General features: G+C 45.9%; 2 protein-coding genes across 6 annotated transcripts in view; one reads left to right on the plus strand and one right to left on the minus strand.

The window, feature by feature from the left end:
• Positions 1–387: 387 nt before the first annotated feature.
• Ddx28 (DEAD box helicase 28) lies at positions 388–2,258 on the minus strand. Its single transcript, NM_028038.3, has one exon. The coding sequence runs from the start codon at positions 2,194–2,196 to the stop codon at positions 574–576; it is 1,623 nt and encodes a 540-aa protein (NP_082314.2). The 5' UTR covers positions 2,197–2,258; the 3' UTR covers positions 388–573.
• Positions 2,250–20,358, plus strand: part of Dus2 (dihydrouridine synthase 2) — a 42,363-nt gene continuing 24,254 nt past the window's right edge. For 2 of the 5 annotated variants that reach the window (NM_025518.4, NM_001301176.1), the window contains exons 1-3: positions 2,250–2,350; positions 6,596–6,737; positions 16,678–16,723. In NM_025518.4, coding sequence (NP_079794.1) covers positions 6,612–6,737; positions 16,678–16,723 — 172 coding nt within the window. In that variant the 5' untranslated portion in view covers positions 2,250–2,350; positions 6,596–6,611. Of the gene's footprint in view, positions 2,351–2,484; positions 2,574–6,595; positions 6,738–16,677; positions 16,724–20,358 lie in introns of those variants that run through there. The other 3 variants (XM_030243713.1, XM_030243715.1, XM_006531278.3) reach the window with 3 other exon arrangements.

The following is a 20,358-nucleotide window of genomic DNA, read 5'->3' on the forward strand; positions in this document are numbered from 1 at the left end:
TAGGTGCCCCCCAAAAAATAGTATTAGCTAAGTGAACTCAGAGATCCACCTGTGTCTACCCCCTGAGTACTGGATTAAAGGCATGTGACACCACTACCAGGAAAGGGACCCTGTCTTTAAAAAAGAAAGGAAGATTACTAGAGACCAAGTCCATTATGTGATATACAGTGCCAACTTGTTTCAAAACACACAGATAAATCACTTTTTAAAACTCCTAAGAGGTCCACTGAGATAGCACAGTGGGTAAAGGCACTTGTCAAGCAAGTGGGATGATCTCAAGTTAGATCCCTGGAACACACAGAAAGGTGGAAAGAGAATCCTGACTACACAAAACTGCCCTCTGACCTCCACACACACATACAATGAGAAGAAAAAGAAATCATGACATAGTGTAAAGTCAAAATCCACTTTATTTTCTGAACGTTACTTTCCAATCCTGTCCAGTAGTTTACTTTTCAAATCTCCAAACAATTCATCATGCTTTCAGAGAGGCAAGGGCTGGCGTGACTCAATGTCGCCCACTGACAAGTGTTCAACTTCCTGCTCTAGCACTAGATTCAAGCCAACCAAAAATCAGGCCTTTTGAGGCAAAGGGTCCCCCACTGAAGATGCTAGTCCTGGAAGGCTTCTCCTTCGGCGAGCTGCCAGTTCAATTTTCTGAACCAGGCTCACATCCCAGGGGTGGGTCACAAAACTGATAACGGACCCTGGCACTTCGCTGCCCACACGACCCACCCTTCCTGCTCTGTGGATGTAATCCTGCAGGGTAGGGGGGAAATCGTAATTGATAACCACTTCCACGTGGACACTGTCTAGGCCTCGGGAGGCGATGTCTGTGCAGACAAGTATGTTCTGGGAGCCCTTCTGGAAACTCTGGAAGATACCTGCCCTCATTGAGGCCGGCATTTGCCCTTGCAGCCTTAGATGTTGAATCTTGTGGTCATCCAGAATGTACCCAAGCCAGTTCACGGTGCTGGCGCTGTTGCAGAATACCAGGACAGTTCCCGAGGGTTCCGTCTTACTTGCTTTGTCCTGCTGTTTGAGGATCTGAACCAGTTCTGTCACCTTGTCTGCTCCCTTCAGTCTCATAAATGTCTGTCTGACATGAGGCATGAGACAGTGCAGCTTGGAGCTGGTAATGGTGGTCAGACTGTCTGGACTGGTGACTTTACTCAGTAACTGGTTTAGGCCTTCTGGAAACGTGGCTCCCACCAGCACTAACTGGGCTTTGGGATTAAAGGGGTCTTCTAACTCGGCTGGACTTTCTGCTATAGGGCTCTTTTCCAAGATGTAGTCCACCAGTTCCAGGAAGCTTTCATCTAGCAGTGTGTCTACTTCATCTAGCACTATGAAGTTAAGATGCTGTAAGCTGATCAGTTGACTTTTCAGAGCCTTCCACAGCGCCCCTGGAGTAGCCACTAACACATCGGCTGCCGGTCGTCTATACAGCTGAAGTTTGAGCCTACTCATCCCGAGGCCTCCGCCAAGTTCTATCACCTGCAGGCCCAAGTACCCACCCAGTGACTGGGCCACTGCCTGCACCTGTTCGGCTAGTTCTCGGGAAGGTACCAGAACCAAGCCTCGAGGAGCCGTGAAACTGCGGGAGTCCAGGTCTGACCCTCTCAGGAGCCGCTGAAATAGGGGCAGTAGGTAGCTAAGCGTCTTGCCACTGCCAGTTTCCGCAGCGCAAAGGAGGTGGCGGCCTCGAAGCAGTGGGGGGATGGTTTTCGACTGCACTGAGGTTGGCTGCACAACTTCGGGGACAGCCTCCTGAAGCGCCAGCAGCACTCGGGGTTCCAGACCCAGGTCCACGAAGCTGCCCCGGGACGAGAGGTTCCTCAGGGCGGGCGCCTCTTGCTGCACTCGCTCTATGGAGAAATGGTCTTGCCGCGATCGCCGATGCTTCCAGCCACGGGAAGCCAGTGGCGCTCGCTCCCAACGGCCCAGCGTGAGGCGTGCGGGCTGGTTCAACTCCGGCCGCCGCGCCGAGACCAGCAGGGGACCGGGGCGCACTAGCACTGGCCGCTGCAAACTCCCACGGCCGCTCTGTCGCTGTTCCTGCCGTCGCTGCAGAGCCCGCGGAACGCGCACCACTGGCAAGGACTGGTCGGAACCGCGCACCACTAGGTTCCGTCGAGGCTCCAGAAGCAACCGTACTGCTAACGCCAGCAGCCGCGATGGCCCGGCTAAAGCCATATTTCCCTTGATGCAGAAGAGGCGCGCGCTAATGACGTCAAGCACGCCACCGTAGTCTGGAGTACGGTGGCTGGCGCGGATCAGGGTGGCGTGTGGCGCTGCAGCACCGGCTGGAAGGAGGGAGGAGGATCCTTAAGAGTTCAGTGGCTGCGAGGTCTGTAGGTTTCCACCCGGCATGGCGATGTCCAGATTGGAGTCATCTTTGGGGAAGGGTACTCGGTGGAGGCAGGAATGGGAGTCCGCAGTAGGAGGGGGCCATGGGTCCCTGGCTCAAGGAATCGAGTGAGGATGGCCTCTGTCATTTGAGTGCTTAATTTCTGATAGTCTTAACTTGTGGTCTTCATTGCCTCGCTCAGTCATCCCATAGAACTCCAAAGGTACAAAGTTCGACGATGTTTTCGTAGATATGCAATCCACTCAAAGCCTGGGTGATGCAAGTTTGCTGAGACTGAATGAATGGTAGGCCAGGGGACTGAGACAGAAGTTGGGAGTCTGGGTTTAAGCTCAACCCAGTTCTTTAGTTTAGAACCCAGAGTGCATGCTGGTGGCCTTCAGCTTATTTCGTCTTTGAAGTTAGAGAGATGGTCTCCGTTCTTTCAGGTGTAGTTTCTCAGGTTTTTTTTTTTTACACTTTGACCCTACCTCTCCAGGCAAGTTTCACCCTCCTTTCCTTGTCGTCGCCCCCCCCCCCCCCCCATGCATCTCAGCCTGGACCCATCACTCTAGCGGTCTGCTCATAGCCACTGGCTTCTCAGGCAGATTCCGAATTGCCTGACTAGAAGTAGAAAGAAGGGTCCCGTTACCCTCCTGGAGTGATGAAACTTATCTCACATAGCACCGGTCAAGCAGACTACTTGACATGAATTTAGTGGTTCAGGTTATTAAACGTTTAATTTTTTTTTTTTACTTCATACTTTTTGAACATATCTGAAAAAATGGGCATCAAGTGTCTGGAGTGGGAGATAAGGTCAATGTTTGTGGATTGATTACCTGGGAGGTTCCTAACGTCTGGAGAAAGTGTTTTAATTTCATTCATGGGCTGGTGAGTTGGCTCAGTGGGTAAGAGCACCCGACCGCTCTTCCGAAGGTCCGGAGTTCAAATCCCAGCAACCACATGGTGGCTCACAACCATCTGTAACAAGATCTGACTCCCTCTTCTGGAGTGTCTGAAGACAGCTACAGTGTACTTACATATAATAAATAAATAAATCTAAAAAAAAAAAAAGTTTAATTTCATTCATTAGAGCTGGCCCTCCATATTTATAGGTGGACCTCTGTGGAATTTTCCACTGTAGAGTGAGAATATTCATGAAAAAAAATGTGTCTGTACTAAATATGTATAGACATTTTTCTTTAATGTTACTCCCTAACAATACAGTATAACAAGTATATACATCATGTTTATATTGCATTAGTCATAAGCAGTTTGCAGATGATTTAAATCATGTGGGAGAGCGTTGGGGCATAGCTTTGTGATAAAGTGCTTGCCTATTAGCGTTTGTGAAGTCCTGAATTCAATTCCCCCCTAAAATCAAAAGTACCTAGGAATTTTATGTAGGAGCTTGAGTATCCTCAGATTTTGGTATCTTTGAGGTTCCTAGAACTCCTAATAACTACCTATTGATGACTTTACCATTACATAGATTAAAATTTAGTTGAGTGTGGTGGCAAATGCTGTGAATTCCAGCACTTAAAATTCAGAGGCGCCGGGCGTGGTGGCGCACGCCTTTAATCCCAGCACTTGGGAGGCAGAGGCAGGTGGATTTCTGAGTTTGTGGCCAGCCTGGTCTACAAAGTGAGCTCCAGGACAGCCAGGGCTACACAGAGAAACCCTGTCTCAACCGCCCCCCCCCTCCAAAAAAAAAAAAAAAAAGTCAGAGGCAGGTAGATCTCTGAGTTGGAGGCCGGCCTGGTCTGTATAGCATGTTCCAGTCAACCTGTACTGTAATAGCAAGACCCACCTTAAAAAAAAAACAAACATAGGACATAGGTTATTTAATTTTATTTTTCTTCTTTATTGTAGTGAGGATGCAGGCCAGGGCCTGTGCATTGGTAATAGTCAAGTGCCTTACTAGTAAGCTACAGTCCTGATGCTTGATTGTTGCCCCCGACCCTGTGCTTTCTTTCTTCATGGACCCCTGGCTAGCTTAGAGCTCACCATGCCCAGCCCCAGGCCCAGCCCCAGCCCCAACCCCTGACTTTTTATTTATTTATTTATTTATTTATTTATATGTAAATACACTGTAGCTGACTTCAGACACTCCAGAAAAGGGCGTCAGATCTCATTACAGATGGTTGTGAGCCACCATATGGTTGCTGGGATTTGAACCCATGACCTTTGGAAGAGCAGTCAGTGCTCTTACCTGCTGAGTCATCTCACCAGCCCAACCCCTGACTTTCTTTTTGTTTCCACAGTCTCTCCCTTCGAAATATTTCTAGAACTGCTTACCAACCTCGTTGAATCGCTGTCATCTCTCAAGTTGATTTACTGAGTTGCCTTTGAGTTGATCTCCCTGCTGTCTGTCCATCCGTTCCTCCATCCGTCTGGGTGCAAGTCCCCTCATGACCCCTTCCCCTGTTTGCTGTTAATACAGTAGTCAGTGTGATCCTCTGACAACATGAGTGAGCTCCTGCTACTTCCCCACTTATAACCCTTTACAGGGTCACTTTTTGAAGAGCCAACAGAGTCTTAAGACTCAAAGACCTGCATGATCTGAGTACTGCCCCATATCATCTAACTGCTGCTCCTAAAACATTGGTCTTCCACAATTTTCCCTGTTGTGTAGTTTATATTATCCTCTTTACGACTCCTCCAACATACCAGATTAACTTCTGCCTTGGGTCTTTCTCCCTGGCTATCGCCTCTGTTGAGCGTTCTTCTAGATCCCTACTTGGTTAATTCACATCTCTGTTTAAGTCGTATCTTTTTAATTGAAGCATACCTCAGCTTCTCTATTAAAAACTGATCCTGGGGGCTGGTGAGATGGCTCAGTGGTTAAGAGTTCAAATCCCAGCAACCACGTGGTGGCTCACAGCCATCCGTAATGAGATCTGATACCCTCTTCTGGGGTGCCTGAAGACAGCTACAGTGTACTTACATAGAATAAGTAAATAAATCCTTTAAAAACAAAAAAGAAAAAGAAAAAAGAAAACCAATCCTAATGCTTTCAGTCTTGTTTCATCTGCTTTTTTTTTTTTTTTTTTTTTTCTAGGCAGAGTTTCTCTGTATAGCCGTAGCTGTCCTGGAACTCATTTTGTAGACCAGGCTGGCCTCAAACTCAGAAATCCTCCTGCCTCTGCCTCCTGAGTGCTGGGATTAAAGGCGTGTGCCACTACGCCCGGCACTTTTTTTTTTTTAAATTCCTGTGTGCTACTAATTTCCCTGCATACTATATAATTGATTATTTATTTATATGCTTACTGTTTGATACTTGTACCCCCCCACTGGGCTGGACACTGTGAGGCAGGAAACATAGTCTTGCTGGTCCATTTTGTTCTCTGAGATGATGACAGCTTTCTTCCCAAGAGACTGTGACAGTGACTGGCACTTAATGAATAGTTGTTATGACTGAACATGAATCAGAGATCAGTATTCAAAGGATGGAGAAAGCCTGCCCTGCATGACAGAAGGGATTTTTTTCCACGTATGTTTCTTTTTTTCTTCTTGTTTTCATGTATATAAGGATTTTTGCCTGCACGTGTGTCACATGTGTGCCTGGTGCCTGTGAAGGCTAGAAGAGGGCACCAGGACCCCTGAAACCGGAGTTACAGAAGGTTGCAAGCTGCCATGGAGGTCTTGGGAATCAAACTTGGGTTCTCTGCAAGAACAGCAAGTGCTCCTGACCACTGAGATTTCTCTCCAACTCTACATTTTTTTAAAAAGATTTATTCACTTATTTTATGTATATGAGTACACTGTAGCTGTACAGATGGTTGTGAGCCTTCATGTGGTTGCTGGGAATTGAACTCAGGACCTCTGCTTGCTCCAGCCCAAAGATGTATTTTTTTATTTTATGTAAATACACTGTAGCTGTCTTCAGACACACCAGAAGAGGGTGTCAGATCTCATTATGGATGGTGGTGAGCTACCATGTGGTTGTGAAATTTGAACTCAGGACCTTCAGAAGAACAGTCAGTGCTTTTAACCGCTGAGCCATCTCGCCAGCCCTCTACATTTTTTTTTTTTTAAATTTAAAAGTATTTTTTAATTGTGCGCATGGTAGGGCATGGTATGCATGGAGATCTGAGGACAGTGTTCAGGAGTCAGTTCTCTCCTTCTACTGCCGGTTCCAGGGATCGAACTCCAGATGGTCAGGCTTATGCAGCAAGCGCTTTTCCCCACTGAGGCAGCTCACCTGCCCACCACTGTATTTCTAACCAATATTTTTGCTTTCTTCAGGCATCACAGAGCAGGAATGATTGTGAACAGCCTCTCCCTGTGCTACCACAATAAGCTCATCTTAGCCCCGATGGTTCGGGTGGGGACTCTGCCAATGCGCCTCCTAGCCCTGGATTATGGAGCGGACATTGTTTACTGTGAGGTAAGGTATTCCTTTCTTTCTGGGAGTCACAGGGGAGCAGGGACAGGTTTCATCTTTAGGTATGGCAGTGTGTGGGAGACTGAGGAGGCAGAATGGGACCTCCACTCATGATCTCTCACTAAAGTCAAAAGAGATCCACACGCATGATACTGATGAGTTCTGTTGGTCCTGATGCCCTCAGGACTTGGGCAGTAGAAGGCTGTGGGTCAGATGGGCAGATAGATAATTTGTCATGTCACTGCCCAGGCCCCATTCAGTACACCCGTGAACTAGTTGAAGTTCGGAAGAAGAGAAAGAGAATCAGAATCGGAGTAAGAAGCACGTTGACGAGGTTGGTGTTGGTAGTCACAGGATTTTTTTGGGCACTAAGTCAGTAAGTGTATCCATTGGCTGCCCCAGAGATATTAGGGCTTTAGAGTCAGGTTCAGAAAGATCTGATAGGAAAATGGAATTGCCGGAGTAAGCTGACACGGGACAGTGAGGGAGTGTTCTCAGTTGAGCACTTATCAGAAATAGCTGGAGATAGTTCTGTTATCCATGACGTGTGTGTGTGTGTTAGAGGAGGCTTCACTCCTTGTATCAGGAACAGGCAGAGGAAATGAAGCAGGATACTTCCTCCAACTGGGCCACATCTCTGCAAGTCTCTGACACCTCTCAGTCATATCTGTACATCGACTTATTGATGAAACCCAAAGCCCCTTTTGGAAATGTTGCAATAGAGATTAATCCTTTAACAAATGTGGCTTTTGGTTGTTTTTTCTTTAATTAATTTTTATTTATTTATTTATTTTTGGTTTTTTCGAGACAGGGTTTCTCTGTGTAGCCCTGGCTGTCCTGGAACTCACTCTGTAGACCAGGCTGGCCTCGAACTCAGAAATCCGCCTGCCTCTGCCTCCCAAGTGCTGGGATTAAAGGTGTGCGCCACCACGCCCGGCTCTTTAATTTATTATTATTATTATTATTATTATTGGAGATAGCATCTTAATAGCCCAGCCTAGCCCAGAGTCTATACTGTTGCCTCAGTTTCCCAAGCGCTAATCTTAGATGTGAGAGCTACCTCGCTTAGATCCAGCTACATGAGACCCATCTTGACAAATATAAAAACAAAAATACTCTATAGCTAATCAGCCAAATAGATGATCAACCAAATAAGCAAATGAACTATGAGAAGAAAGCCAGGAGGTATTTGATAAAAGAGTGAGGCAACTGGGAACAGCCGAGGTATATTAGAGGGCTCGGGGCTGAGGCGTGAATAGCAAGCCAGGAAGTAGAAATTGGGCTGTCAGGTGTTTAAGGGTAAGTGGGGCAGGGAGAGTGCGGGCGAGTATAGGAAGTTTGAGGTTTGAAAGGAGAGTATAAAGGAAGTTGTTTATAGATGACTTGCATGTTTGTAGACTAAGAGGAAGGAAGACAAACACACGGGGTGGGGTAAGGTGATAGGCAAGGTCAGGTCTTGGGAGACCAGTCAGGCTTTTGTTCTCAGTACCAGAGATGAAATCTAGCTAGGGCTTTGCGTAGACCTTCAACCATGAGTTATGTTCCAATTTAAGGTTCTTTTAACAAAATGTTCATGTGTGGGGGAGCTGGAGGTGCATGGGAAAGTCACGTGACGACCTGGGAGGTGGTTCTTTAGTGCCCTCCTGGGTTCTTCAGGTCAAACTTAGGCCATCAAGCTTCTTCAGGAAGGTCTTTTACTTTGTACACCAGGCTGGCCTCGAACTCAGAAATCCGCCTGCCTCTGCCTCCCAAGTGCTGGGGTTAAAGGCATGCACCACCACTGCCCGGCAATTCTTTTTTTTTTTTTTTTTTTAAAGACAGAATCTTACTTTTGTTACCCAGACTGACCTCAGTCTCCAGAGTGTTTAATCCAGTTGCCTGTTTTGTGTGACCTTTTTTTCTGGAGAGATGTGAACCAACGTAATACTCATCTCAGATGGGGGACCAGTGACAGAGCCAAGTACAGAGTCCAACTTTGTGAACCAGTGAGGGATTTTTGTTTGTTTGTTTGTCTGTTTAGATTATAATATAATGATCCAATGAATTTTATTGGCCTTACTTCAGGAGTGTGGGTGAGGAGTTACATACAGGAACAGAATGAATGACAACTCTTAAAAGACAGACATGTAGAGTATATTGTACAACTTTCAGGCAGCCAGATAGATTGGAGATTGTCTCTATTCCACAACTCGGTCTGAGCTGCTTCTAGCCGCTCAGCCAGGCTGTCTTTCCCAGGTGGCTTAACTAATCAGAGAGAGTACTTTTTAGGAGTCCTTATCACTTATGTATGCTTGGGGTGGGAGGAGCTTGGTATATCTGTTTCAGGAACTTCTGGAAGCCTTCCTGAGCTGTTTACTTCAGGAGTCTATGGCCTTCCTTTTAAAAAGGAAGGAATGTTTCATCTCCCCTAGAAACATCCTGTGTCCAGGGCTGTGGTGGCGCATACCTTTAATCCCAGCACTTGGGAGGCAGAGGCAGGTAGATTTCTGAATTCGAGGACAGCCTGGTCTACAGAGTGAGTTCCAGGACAGCCAGGGCTACACAGAGAAACCCTGTCTCAAAAAACCAAAAAAACCCATCCTGTGTCTTTGAGAGGCCCCCCCTCCAGCATGGAAGGTTAAAGGATAGGTTTCACCTCTCTTTAGAACATCCAGTGTGGCTAACTAGCTCTCCTTGAGGATAAAAGGTTTTATTTTGGAGGAAATTGCTTCACAATACCTAAGCTTCTTGGCACAGTGTAGGACCTGCCCTTCTCTGAGATGACAAAGAAGAAAGAAGTTATGGAAGAAAAAGAAAACAAGGGTTCCTATGGCTACAGGCTACAGGAGGATTAGGAAGCCACTCTTCTGTTGAAAAGGAGAAATGGGATACTGAAATGATTTATTGATAACCGCGCTGGTTAAGCCAGTTAATGTTCTGAGTCCTTTTATTTTATTTTGTTTTGTTTTGGGTTTATTTATTTATTTATTTATTTATTTATTTATTTATTTATTGAGACAGGGTTTCTCTGTATAGCCATGGCTGTCTTGGAACTCAGACCAGTTTGTAGACCAGGCAGGCCTCGAATTTAGAAATCTGCCTGCCTCTGCCTCCTGAGTGCTGGGATTAAAGGTGCTCGCCACCACGCCTGGCTACTGAGTCCTTTTATTAATGGCTAGACCAAGACCAGACTAGTGCCTCTGAAAAGTCTCTTGGTGCCCAAGATCAGATGTAAGGGTTTTCTTGGCAAAGGTTATCTCGGCAGTCAGGAGCCAAGAAGTGCCACAAAGACACACCATGCAACAAACCTCACAGGAGAGATTCATTGGGGAGACACAAGGTGGCTGTCACCTCTGAACAGGAGGAGAGACAGCAGAGGGCTGGACAAAGGGGACGGCTTTTATGGGGCCTTGGCGCGTGTGCAGTGAACAGGGCGTTCTTCCCTTGTCCCTGGTTCCTAAATCGGAGTAACTATAACATTTTCAAAGAGAAAACCATAACTAATAATTACGTCAGTGCTGGAGTGGGAGGCGATACCTTAGTGAGGGATTTTAGAGTGGCCTGGTAACATCTGCTTGCCTGCTTTCTTGATTGCTTCCTTGCTTGCTTGCTTTTCCTTTTTTGTTTTTATTTTCCAAGATCGGGTTTTACTGTGTAGCCATGGCTGTCCTGTAACTTGCTCTGTAGATGACCAAGCTGACTTCAAACTCACAGAGATCCACCTGCCTCTGCCTCCCCAGTGCTGGGATTAAAGGTGTTCTGTCGCCGGGCGTGGTGGCGCAAGCCTTTAATCCCAGCACTTGGGAGGTAGAGGCAGGTGGATTTCTGAGTTTGAGGTCAGCCTGGTCTACAGAGTGAGTTCCAGGACAGCCAGGGCTACACAGAGAAACCTTGTCTTGAAAAACCAAAAAAAAAAAAAAAAAAAAAGGGTGTTCTATCAGCTACCACTCCTAGTTAACATCTGCTTTCTTTGCAAGGCTCAGCAGTATTGTCTAGACAGTGCGTAAGTTTGGGCCGTGATCAAAGTCAAAGACACTCCCAGAAGCACTGCCAAGGTTGAGGTGGCTCTTGGGGTGGTGGCCATGTGGAAGGGTGAGACATAAGCAGGTAGACACACAGTAAAGTTGGATAGGATGGCATTAGTCATTTTAGCAGAAACTTGTAGAAGGTAAAGCCCTTGTCCTGTCCCGTGGATATGATAGTGTAGAATTTGACTGGCACCTGGTCTGCTAGCTCACAGCCCTATGGAACGGAAAGCTCGGAGGCCTGAGGGGGTGGCTGTGCGGTTTGTCCCAGGTTGGGGATATGCACGCTGTTACTTAACAGTAGAGCAGGGCCAGGGGTTTCCAAGATGGTGGCAAGGTGAAGTGGGGGGGGGGGGGGTAAGAGGAAGAAGGGAGGAAGTATTCCCCAGAAAGATTTTTCTTTCTCTCCTCCCCTTCCCCTTCTTTCTATATTAAAGGCAGGTCTATTGGAAAGCTGTTCTCCCTTGTTCACTGGGCCCAAGGACCAAGGCTTGGGAAGTCACCATGTGGAAAGAGGAGGTGGGAGAGGGAGGGAGAAAGAGAGAAGGGGACATGCGTGCAGAGAGAAAAGAGGAGAAGCCCTGTTTTATCAAGACAATGTGTTATTGTAACTCAGACTGTCCCCAAACTGTATACATGTCTAAGGCTAGCCTTGAAATCTAGATCTTCCTGACTCCAGCCCTCAAGTGCTGCGAGGTCTGCAATTACAGGTATCTGCCATCAGGTATGTGGCTGTTCCAAAAATCTAAGGCCGAGGGCAGAAGAGATGTTTCTGAATGGAGGCTACAGAAGCTCACATCCTTGTTGTAGAGAATTGTGACAGGAATTGGTTGTAAGCAGGTCCATAAGCCTTCCCCATGTTAGAATATGCCTGGGTAGGGAGGAACATGTCTCCTGGGCTCAGGTGTTGTGGCGCCTGACATTAATAATCTGCCTCTTCAGGTTCCTGGGGTGCTCATGTTAGCTGTAGATTTTCTTGGTGGGCACCCACCCACCTTTACCTTCTAGAAAAGTCCTTGGGTTTGGAAGGGAAATGGGTAAAGGAACAGTAAAGAACCTCGGATGTCTCAGAGCCTGAGGCATGGGGACAGAAAGACCAAATCCTAGGAAATATGTAGACCAGGGTGGCCCAGACCCCAGATGTACCTGTCTCCACCTTCCCGAGTGTAGGGATTAAAGGCTGCACTACCATGGCCAGCAGACAATGGTTTCCCTTTCTTTGCTTATGGACAACCCTACATGATCCAGCAGAACAGTAGAGAGACGTCGCACGTCTTCACCAGGGCAGCCCCTTTTTGCCAACCAGGTTCAGAGGATGATGGATTCCAGGGCAGCCCCCAGCTTACCTGCTGTTCTACTGCAAGCCTGTCCAGTTGTGTCCTTCCAGGGTCACTTCTAAGCTCACAGTGAGTGGTGTCCTCTCCCTTGGACTTGTGCTTTCTGTTCTGTCTTCATCGATGGATGGTCGTCAGCTCCATGTCCCATCTCCCTAGTTTTGTTCCTTTAGTGGAAATGAGACTTGACCCATGGAGTGCTGGCACCTTGTCCCTGCCGTGCCCACCTGCAGGTTTCATGTACCAGAGCAGGCGGTGGGCAGGGCTTCTGCTCCTTAGAGTCATCAGCTCACCTGGGCTTGAGCCTGTTCTGGGCCCAGCTTCTCAGTGTTGCAGTGATGCCACCATTTGTATATGTGCTGATCTTCTTTAGACCCTCGTTCTTCCCGAGAACCCAGAGAGCCAGAACACGGGCAGTTTTCACTGAGAGAGATGCGGGAGGGATGGCCTCCACGGTACAGCGCTTGACCTAAGTCATCTGCACTAATGAGGCTTATGGAAGCTGTGCAGCGGGAGGAGTCTGCCTGCCGGGTTCCAGTGTCAGCTTATTCTGTGGGGATCCTTGGGGTGGTCCAAGCCGTTTAGAAACTAGGGGCCCAGGGTTTATGTGGTCATTTTAGTATGGCCTCCCTTTCCCACTTTCCCACTCTTTCTTCCTCTCTTCCCATTCTTTCTTCCCTCCTCTTTCTTGTCTTGAGATAGGGTGGCTGAGGCTAAGCTAGCTCCAGACTTACTATATGGCTGAGAATGTCTTCGACCCTCTGACTCCATCTCCCAAGTGCTGGTATTGTGGTATTGTATTAGTCAGGCTTCTTCAGAGGAGCAGAACTGTGAGTGTGTGTGTGTGTGTGTGTGTGTGTGTGTGTGTGTGTGTGTGTGTTATGGAGTGACTTCCAGGTTGAGCGTCTGAACTGAGATTCTTGTACTTAGCGGTCAGACACTTTACAAGTTGGGCCATTTACCCAGCCTCCACACCCAGTTTTTGTTTTTTTGTTTTTTGGGGTTTTGCTTTTTGTTGTTGTTTGTTTTGTTTTAATATGGGTGTCGGCGACTGAATTGGGTCATCGAGCTTGCACATCAAGCATTTTACTGGATGAGCTATTGCTCCAACTTGAAAAGCATGTTTTACCAGTAAATGTGACTAATTCTTTCTGGGTTCCTATAAATAATAATAAGGGTTCTGCTCAAATTTGGAGTGGAAATTCCACATACTTTAGCCCTGTTTGATGTGCTCTATGCTGAGAGAGTTGGTAAAGGAACAAAGATGTTTTTGCTAGAGGTGTCAGTCCTAAGTCTCACACCCAGCCCCAGCTCTGAGGACCACAGGGAGAAAAGCAGGTGCCTCTCTTGCTTGGCTTGGGACCAGAGTCTGAATATTGGGCATGGTACAGTGTGGTTACAGTGCCCCCTGGTGGAGTCAGAGTTGCTCTACAGGCCAGCATCAATCCAAACTGCCTGGATGTTCTTTCTAGGTGAATCACATGGTTGATCTGTGAGATTACAGAATCAAGTCAGTTTACCCACCTTGTACAGAGGTATTCCAATAGTCCAAACTGTAAGGAGACACATGACTTATTTTCTTTGTGTATGTATTGGCTTTTTGAGGCAGGGTCTTATAATATTGTAGCTGTGTTAGGCTTGCAACTTACTGTGTTGGCCAAGTTGGCCCAGATTCCCAGGGATCTGCCTGCCTGTTTCCTGATGCTGGGATTAACGGCAAATGTCACCACATCTGATAAGATTAGTTTTTCATTTTTATTTTATATATAATGGGTGTTTCCCCTGTCCGTCTATCAGTTGTGTGACACTATTCCTGAGGAGATGTGAGCAGATGTCTCTCAGTCTAGATATGGAACCAACAACAGATCAAGAAGTCCAGCTTGGGGAGCCAGAGCTTTATTGAGGTTATTTATAGGAATAGGGGTCAGGGGTTACTTATAAAAGTAGAAATGACCCAAAAAAGCAAGGCCCGCTCAAGCATGGCTGAAAACTCACAAAAGCTGGAGACTTGGAGCGCACTGCACAGCCTGCAGGGAAGCTCATCATGCTGGAGGGAGCACATTCCAGTCAGCTCAGCTGCTCTTCGTTTCTTCTAAGCAGTTCTGTAGGTTTCTACTTTCAGGGTGCTTCTTCCTGGCTGCTGGATCTGAGCCTCTTCCAAGTGGTTGAGCTGGTCTGAGAGTGTTTCTCAGTGGTCCATACTGCATATGTATGTGTATATATACACATACACACACACATACACATACATATATATGTATATATGTGTGTGTGTGTGTGTATATATATATATATTATATGATATATATGTTCCATTGTGTATCTGTAGCCCATTGCCTATTCGTCTATTCATCAGTGCACATTGGGTTGCTTCTGTCTCTCTCTCTCCCCTCCCCCCTCTCTCTTGTTTTTTTTTTTTTTTTTCCAGCCATGGTTTCTAGTATAGTCCTGGCTGTCCTGGAACTCACTCTGTAGACCAGGCTGGCCTCGAACTCAGAAATCTGCCTGCCTCTGCCTTCCAAGTGCTGGGATTAAAGGTGTGCGCCACCAGTGTCCTGCTGCTTCTGTCTCTTAAGATTATGAAAATGCTGCAACTATCTCTTTGAGATCTTACTTTCAATTAGGATATATGCTCAGAAGTGAGGTTTCTGCCTTTCCCCTGCCCCTGATACTGAGTGTTGAATCTAAGGCCTCACACACGTAGGCAGGATACCTCTCCAGCTTTTTTTTTTTTTTTTTTTTAGAATTATTTATTTATTTTATGTGAGTACAATGTCACAGTCTTCAGACACACCAGAAGAAGAGGGCATCAGATTCCATTACAGGTGGTTGTGAGCCACCATGTGGTTGCTGGGAATTGAACTCAGGATCTCTGGAAGAGCAGTCAGTGCTCTTAACCACTGAGCCATCTCTCCAGCCCCCTATCCAGCTTTTTTAAAGAAAAATTGGCCTGGTGTGATGACTCAGTGGGTAGAGGTACTTTCTGCTAAGCCAGACTGAGTTCCATCTCTGAGTCTCACGTGGTAGAAGAATTGAATGGGCTCTCAAGTTTTTGATATCCACATGTGCACCACACACACACACACACACACACACACACACACACATACACATTGGTATATATATAATAAATTACATGTGCACCAACTTTATGTATAACAAATAGATGTAGTAAAACAGTTTTTAAAATAATGTAGAGAGCAAATGAGGAAGGCATTTCACATCAATCTCTGGCCTTCACACACAACTTCATGGACATGTGCTTCTGCACACACATGTGCATTCACTCATACAGCATATATACACACTGAATGCTTTCCCACATGTCCACTGTCCTTTTGCCTATTGGACATTTCCCACCCCTTGGGGCACCACAGGATTACCCGAACTTGACTGTGGTTGTTTGTCCAGGACCGAATATTAGACTTGGATGATTTGAATGTTATAAAGAAAGAATAGACACAGAAGTACATAGAACAGAGCACGCCTTTAATCCCAGCACTTGGGGGCAGAGGCAGGCAGATCTCTGAGTGTACGACCAGCCTGGTCTACAGAGTGAGTTCCAGGACAGCCAGGATAACACAGGGAAACTCTGTGTTGAAAAACCAAACCAACAAGGAGGGAAGGGAAGAAAGAAAGACATGACAGACAGACAGCTATGGAACATGTGCACGTACATGTTGATTATATTGAGAGAAGCCACACGGAGGCCATCAGGTCCTTTCTTTGGTCATCCCCACTGCACTCCTATACATGCAATGGTACCTACCAGGCTAAGGTTGTGGTTTGTTTAAGCTCATAAGAAGAGAGTGTGGGGATGACTGTCTTGTATGATAGTCCTTTACTTTCTTCTTTTGGATGCCAGAGTCCATGGCCATGAGCTTCAGATTTGTTTTTGACATCTGCTTAAATAACTCACTGGACATAGCAGAGCAGTGTTAGATCCAACCAAGAATTACTGATCAGTAGATGTTACATTTCCCTCCACTTATAATGCTGAGTTTGAAGAAATCTCTTCTCTCTCTCTGTCCCGAGTCTGCTGGAATATCTTACCCAGGTGTGGGGCTCACCGCTTTGTTTACAGACAGTGAGCTGAGTAGAGTTTTCTTTCCTGTGTCTGTCTCAGATCTTCCTCTCTGGGCTTTTACTCTGTAGCTCTAATTTTGCCCCGTCTGTTCCCTGGAGCCCCTCATGGCCTGCCCTCTGTCTGTAACCCCAGCGGGAGGCTCTCTGAAGTCCTGGGGCTTGAACTGAGTCTAGTCCTAGGGACTCTGTCTGGATCCTGGATCTTTCTCTTTTCAGCACTCTGAATGGCTTATCCTCTGACAGCTCCAAATTCCTCCAGGGTCCTGGAGAAAACAGCAGATACACCGTAGCTCACCCAGGGCTTAAGGCGTCCCCAAAGCCATGACTTGTCAGTAGTGTATTACCGGCTAAACAGTGGTCGTCGGGAATGTAATGAAGACCTTCCATGTGCAAGGCGTCCCCAAAGCCATGACTTGTCAGTAGTGTATTACCGGCTAAACAGTGGTCGTCGGGAACGTAATGAAGACCTTCCATGTGCGCGCAAGACTGACAAGTGTCTTCCGATTGATTCCTCTGCAGGAGCTGATTGACCTCAAGATGCTCCAGTGCAAGCGAGTTGTAAACGGTGAGTGCAGCACAGGCCTTGGGGTTCTGTGGGTGCCCAGCTGGCTCAAGCAGATCTGTCACCTCCGCACCCAGGATCCTTCCCTGTAATTGCATAGATCACGTGCTCCTTTAGTCGCTTCTCTTCAGGTGCAGTGACAAGAGCCACGTCCTTCAGAGAGTCAGAGGTGCAGTTCATTGGTAGAGTGCTTGCCTAACATATTTGAAAGTTTTGGTCCTCAGCATCAAATAAATAAGTAAATAGACTAATAATGAATCAATAGTGAATCAGTTGTAAAGCAGGCTATAGATGCCTTTCTCTGATAGACTTGAAAGCAAAGAAATGTCTGTATGTCATAGTGTAGGTAGGACTTCAGGGGCCCAGGAGTAAGGATAGCTTTAGGACTGGACACACCCCAGACACGTAGTAGTTTCTTAATAGTGAAATGAGAGTCATAAGCCTAGTTTTACCTAATTCAGAGTTAGATTGTGGCTCAGCAGAGGTAAAGCAGCAGTCAACACTTCACTTCACACACCTCAGGCTCTGTGGGGTGGGGGTGGCTGTGGCGCATTGAGATGTGGCTGCTTTACTGATGAGACGGATTATGCTTTGATAAGCGTTGTAATCACTAAGGGTCTAGAGGTTTTGCTTGTTTTCTTAGGCCGTCGATGACCCTGCTGTGTAGTGGAGGATGCCTTTGTACTCCTGATACTCCTGGCTCCACCTTTTAAGTGCTAGGATTACAGTTGTTTAGTACGCTTATTTTAAATTTATATTTTATTTTGTGTTATGAAAATTCAGAGTTAGGCATGATGGTGCACACCTTTAATCCCAGCACTTGGGAACAAACTAGGGCTGCAGAGATGGCTCAGTGGTTAAGAGCATTGACTGCTTTTCTACAGGGCCTGAGTTCAATTCCCAGCACCCACATGCTATTGTCTGTAACTCCAAGATCTGACACCTTCACACAGACATACATTCAGCAAAATACTAATGCACATAAAATAAAAATAAATTATAAAAATAAAACAAAAGCCGGGCGTGGTGGCACACGCCTTTAATACCAGCACTCAGGAGGCAGAGGCAGGCGGATTTCTGAGTTTGAGGACAGCCTGGTCTACAAAGTGAGTTCCAGGACAGCCAGGGCTACACAGAGAAACCCTGTCTCGAAAAACCAAAATAAATAAATAAATAAAAATAAAAAATAAATAAAAGACAAGTAATACATTTCAGTATTACTGGGCCAGAGGTAGTAATGTATGCCTGTAACTTCATCATTTTGACAGGGGATTAGGAATCCATGGTCTGATTTTGAGACTTTGTTCAAAATAAATTTTAGTATTACAGATCTGTATAGACCAGAAAACAAAATGCTCTGGAGTCATACACCTGAAGTGGAAATCCCAAGGGAGAGAGTGTTTATATTCCTGCACACGATAAGCACACACATATGTAAATGTCTCATCCCAGGGCATTCCACCTCAGGGCTGCTTTGCTACTTGCTTTTCTGCCAGGACATTCTCCTGTCAGGAACTATAGCTGACTATATCAGAATGGTGGCACAGCTTTTTAATGGGATTCTCCAGTGTCTTGCTGTTACAACAGTACATTCTAAGCGTGCCAGTTTTGTATGATTCTTCTCACTGTGTTCAGCCACCAGGTCATCCCTTTTAGACTGTTGTGGGGTATTCACCAGAGAAGACCTCCAGATGGGAACGTAAGCAATAGAAAGTCTTTATTAGCCAGCCAGCAACTGCACTTGATGTTTGGGATCCCAGTGTAGCCCTTAGCCTTTCTCAGGTTGAGCTTTTCAGCATAAAAACCACGTTCTGGGTTGACTTGCTTCTGTTAACAAAAACAGGTAGCAGAAGTAGAACTACAGAGGCAAAAAGCAAGGCTTGCACATTTAGCTACTTTTCCGGAACTATGGACTTGGACTGATTAGACCTTCATTTTGGCAGGTGTACTGTCTAAGTGCTGACTTTGGCTGCCTGAATGGTACTTTGATGATGGAGTCAGGGGGGCTAATGTTAACCATTGTCTGCTCAGTCTGGGGTGCTAATACCAGCTTTAATTTGTGGGAGTGCTTTAAAGATCTCTTGTAGTCTTAAGATGGTATTTGCCATGGGTATATTTAGTCATCTGTTACACTGGATCTTTCTCATGTAGTAATCTATAGTACTTATAAAGAGTAAATGAGAAATTTATAAAAGAACATTAAGAGGGACACAAGAACCTGTGTTTTTATCAAAACAACAACAACAACAACAAATTAGGAATAAGAGCCAGGAATGGTGGTGCACACCATAATCCTGGGTAGAAGCAGGACTATCTTTGTGAATTTGAGTCCACTTGATCTACATAGCCAGCTCTAGGACATCCAAGACTGCATAGAGAACACACGCACGCACGTGTGCACACACACACACATACAAACAAGACATGATCAACTTATTTGTAGTTATGTTCTATAAAGTTGCTACTGAGAACACTAATTATACAGTTGTGGAACCATCAGCTCCAAGGAGATACGAAATGAGACTTAGTACCAGGCCTAGGGTTGCACTCCTGTAGTCTCAGCATTGGGAGGTGAAAGTAGGAAGACCAAGAGTTCAAGGCAAGTTTAAAGCCAACATGGGCTATTAACATGGGCACTGCATGCACATGGTACACGGCATGTATACAGACAAAACACCACCTGTACATATAAAAAATTGTTTAAAAAAATCAAATCACACAGAATTAGATTTCTTTAGGCCTCTGGTCACATTTTCATTAGCATATAACTTTTTTTTGTGACAATGCTGGTCACATTGATCAGCATATAACTTCTTTTATGTGTGTTACTATTCAAAGTCATGATATTTAATATATACCACAGCATATATATTACACATATACATCATGGCCAATAGAAGTATATATAATTTCATGCCTGAAGAAAGATGAACTAGGGCTAGGGATGCAGTTCTGTGGTAGAATATTCGCCTAGCATGTGGGAGGTCATTGGGGAGAAAAGAAACCTGCTAGGTATGATCTAGACCTTTAATTCCACCATTGGAAGGCAGAGGCAGGAAGGTCCAGACTTCGAGGCTTGGGCTACATAATTTCTAGTACATGTGTTTTGGCCATTAAGCTCATCTCAGCTTTTTTGTTGTTGTTGTTAATTAGAAATAGTATTTGAGGGATAGACAAATGGATCACTGGTTATGAGCACTGGCTGCTCTTGCAGGGGACCAGGTTCAGTTTTCAGTATCCTCATGGCAGCTCACAAACCATCTCTAGCTCCAGTCCCCGGGGGATACAGTGTTCCCTCTGGCCTTTGCGAGCAGCAGGCACACAAGTGGTGCACAGATAAACATGCAGGCAAGACATCCAGAACCATAAAATACAATGATTTTTTTAAATGACAAAGAAAGAAACACTGTCAGAAATACTACACAGCACTTTATCACTACGCCTGAAACCATTCGTTCATTCGTTCATTCATTCATTCATTCATTCATCTTTAATCAGGGTTTCTATGTGTATTCCTGGCTGTCCTGCAACTCACTGTATAGACCAGCTGTCCTCAAACTCAGAGATCCATCTGCCTCTGCCTCCTAAGTGCTGGGATTAAAGGCATGCGCCACCATCCAATGCTTAGGGTCTGGTTA

The sequence above is a fragment of the Mus musculus genome, chromosome 8 (genome assembly GCF_000001635.26).
Source record: "Mus musculus strain C57BL/6J chromosome 8, GRCm38.p6 C57BL/6J".
Classification (NCBI taxonomy): domain Eukaryota; kingdom Metazoa; phylum Chordata; class Mammalia; order Rodentia; family Muridae; genus Mus; species Mus musculus.

Bases quoted from the DNA above. Each gene is read 5' to 3' on its own strand.
- Ddx28 (NM_028038.3), bottom strand. From the start codon at position 2,196: ATGGCTTTAGCCGGGCCATCGCGGCTGCTGGCGTTAGCAGTACGGTTG.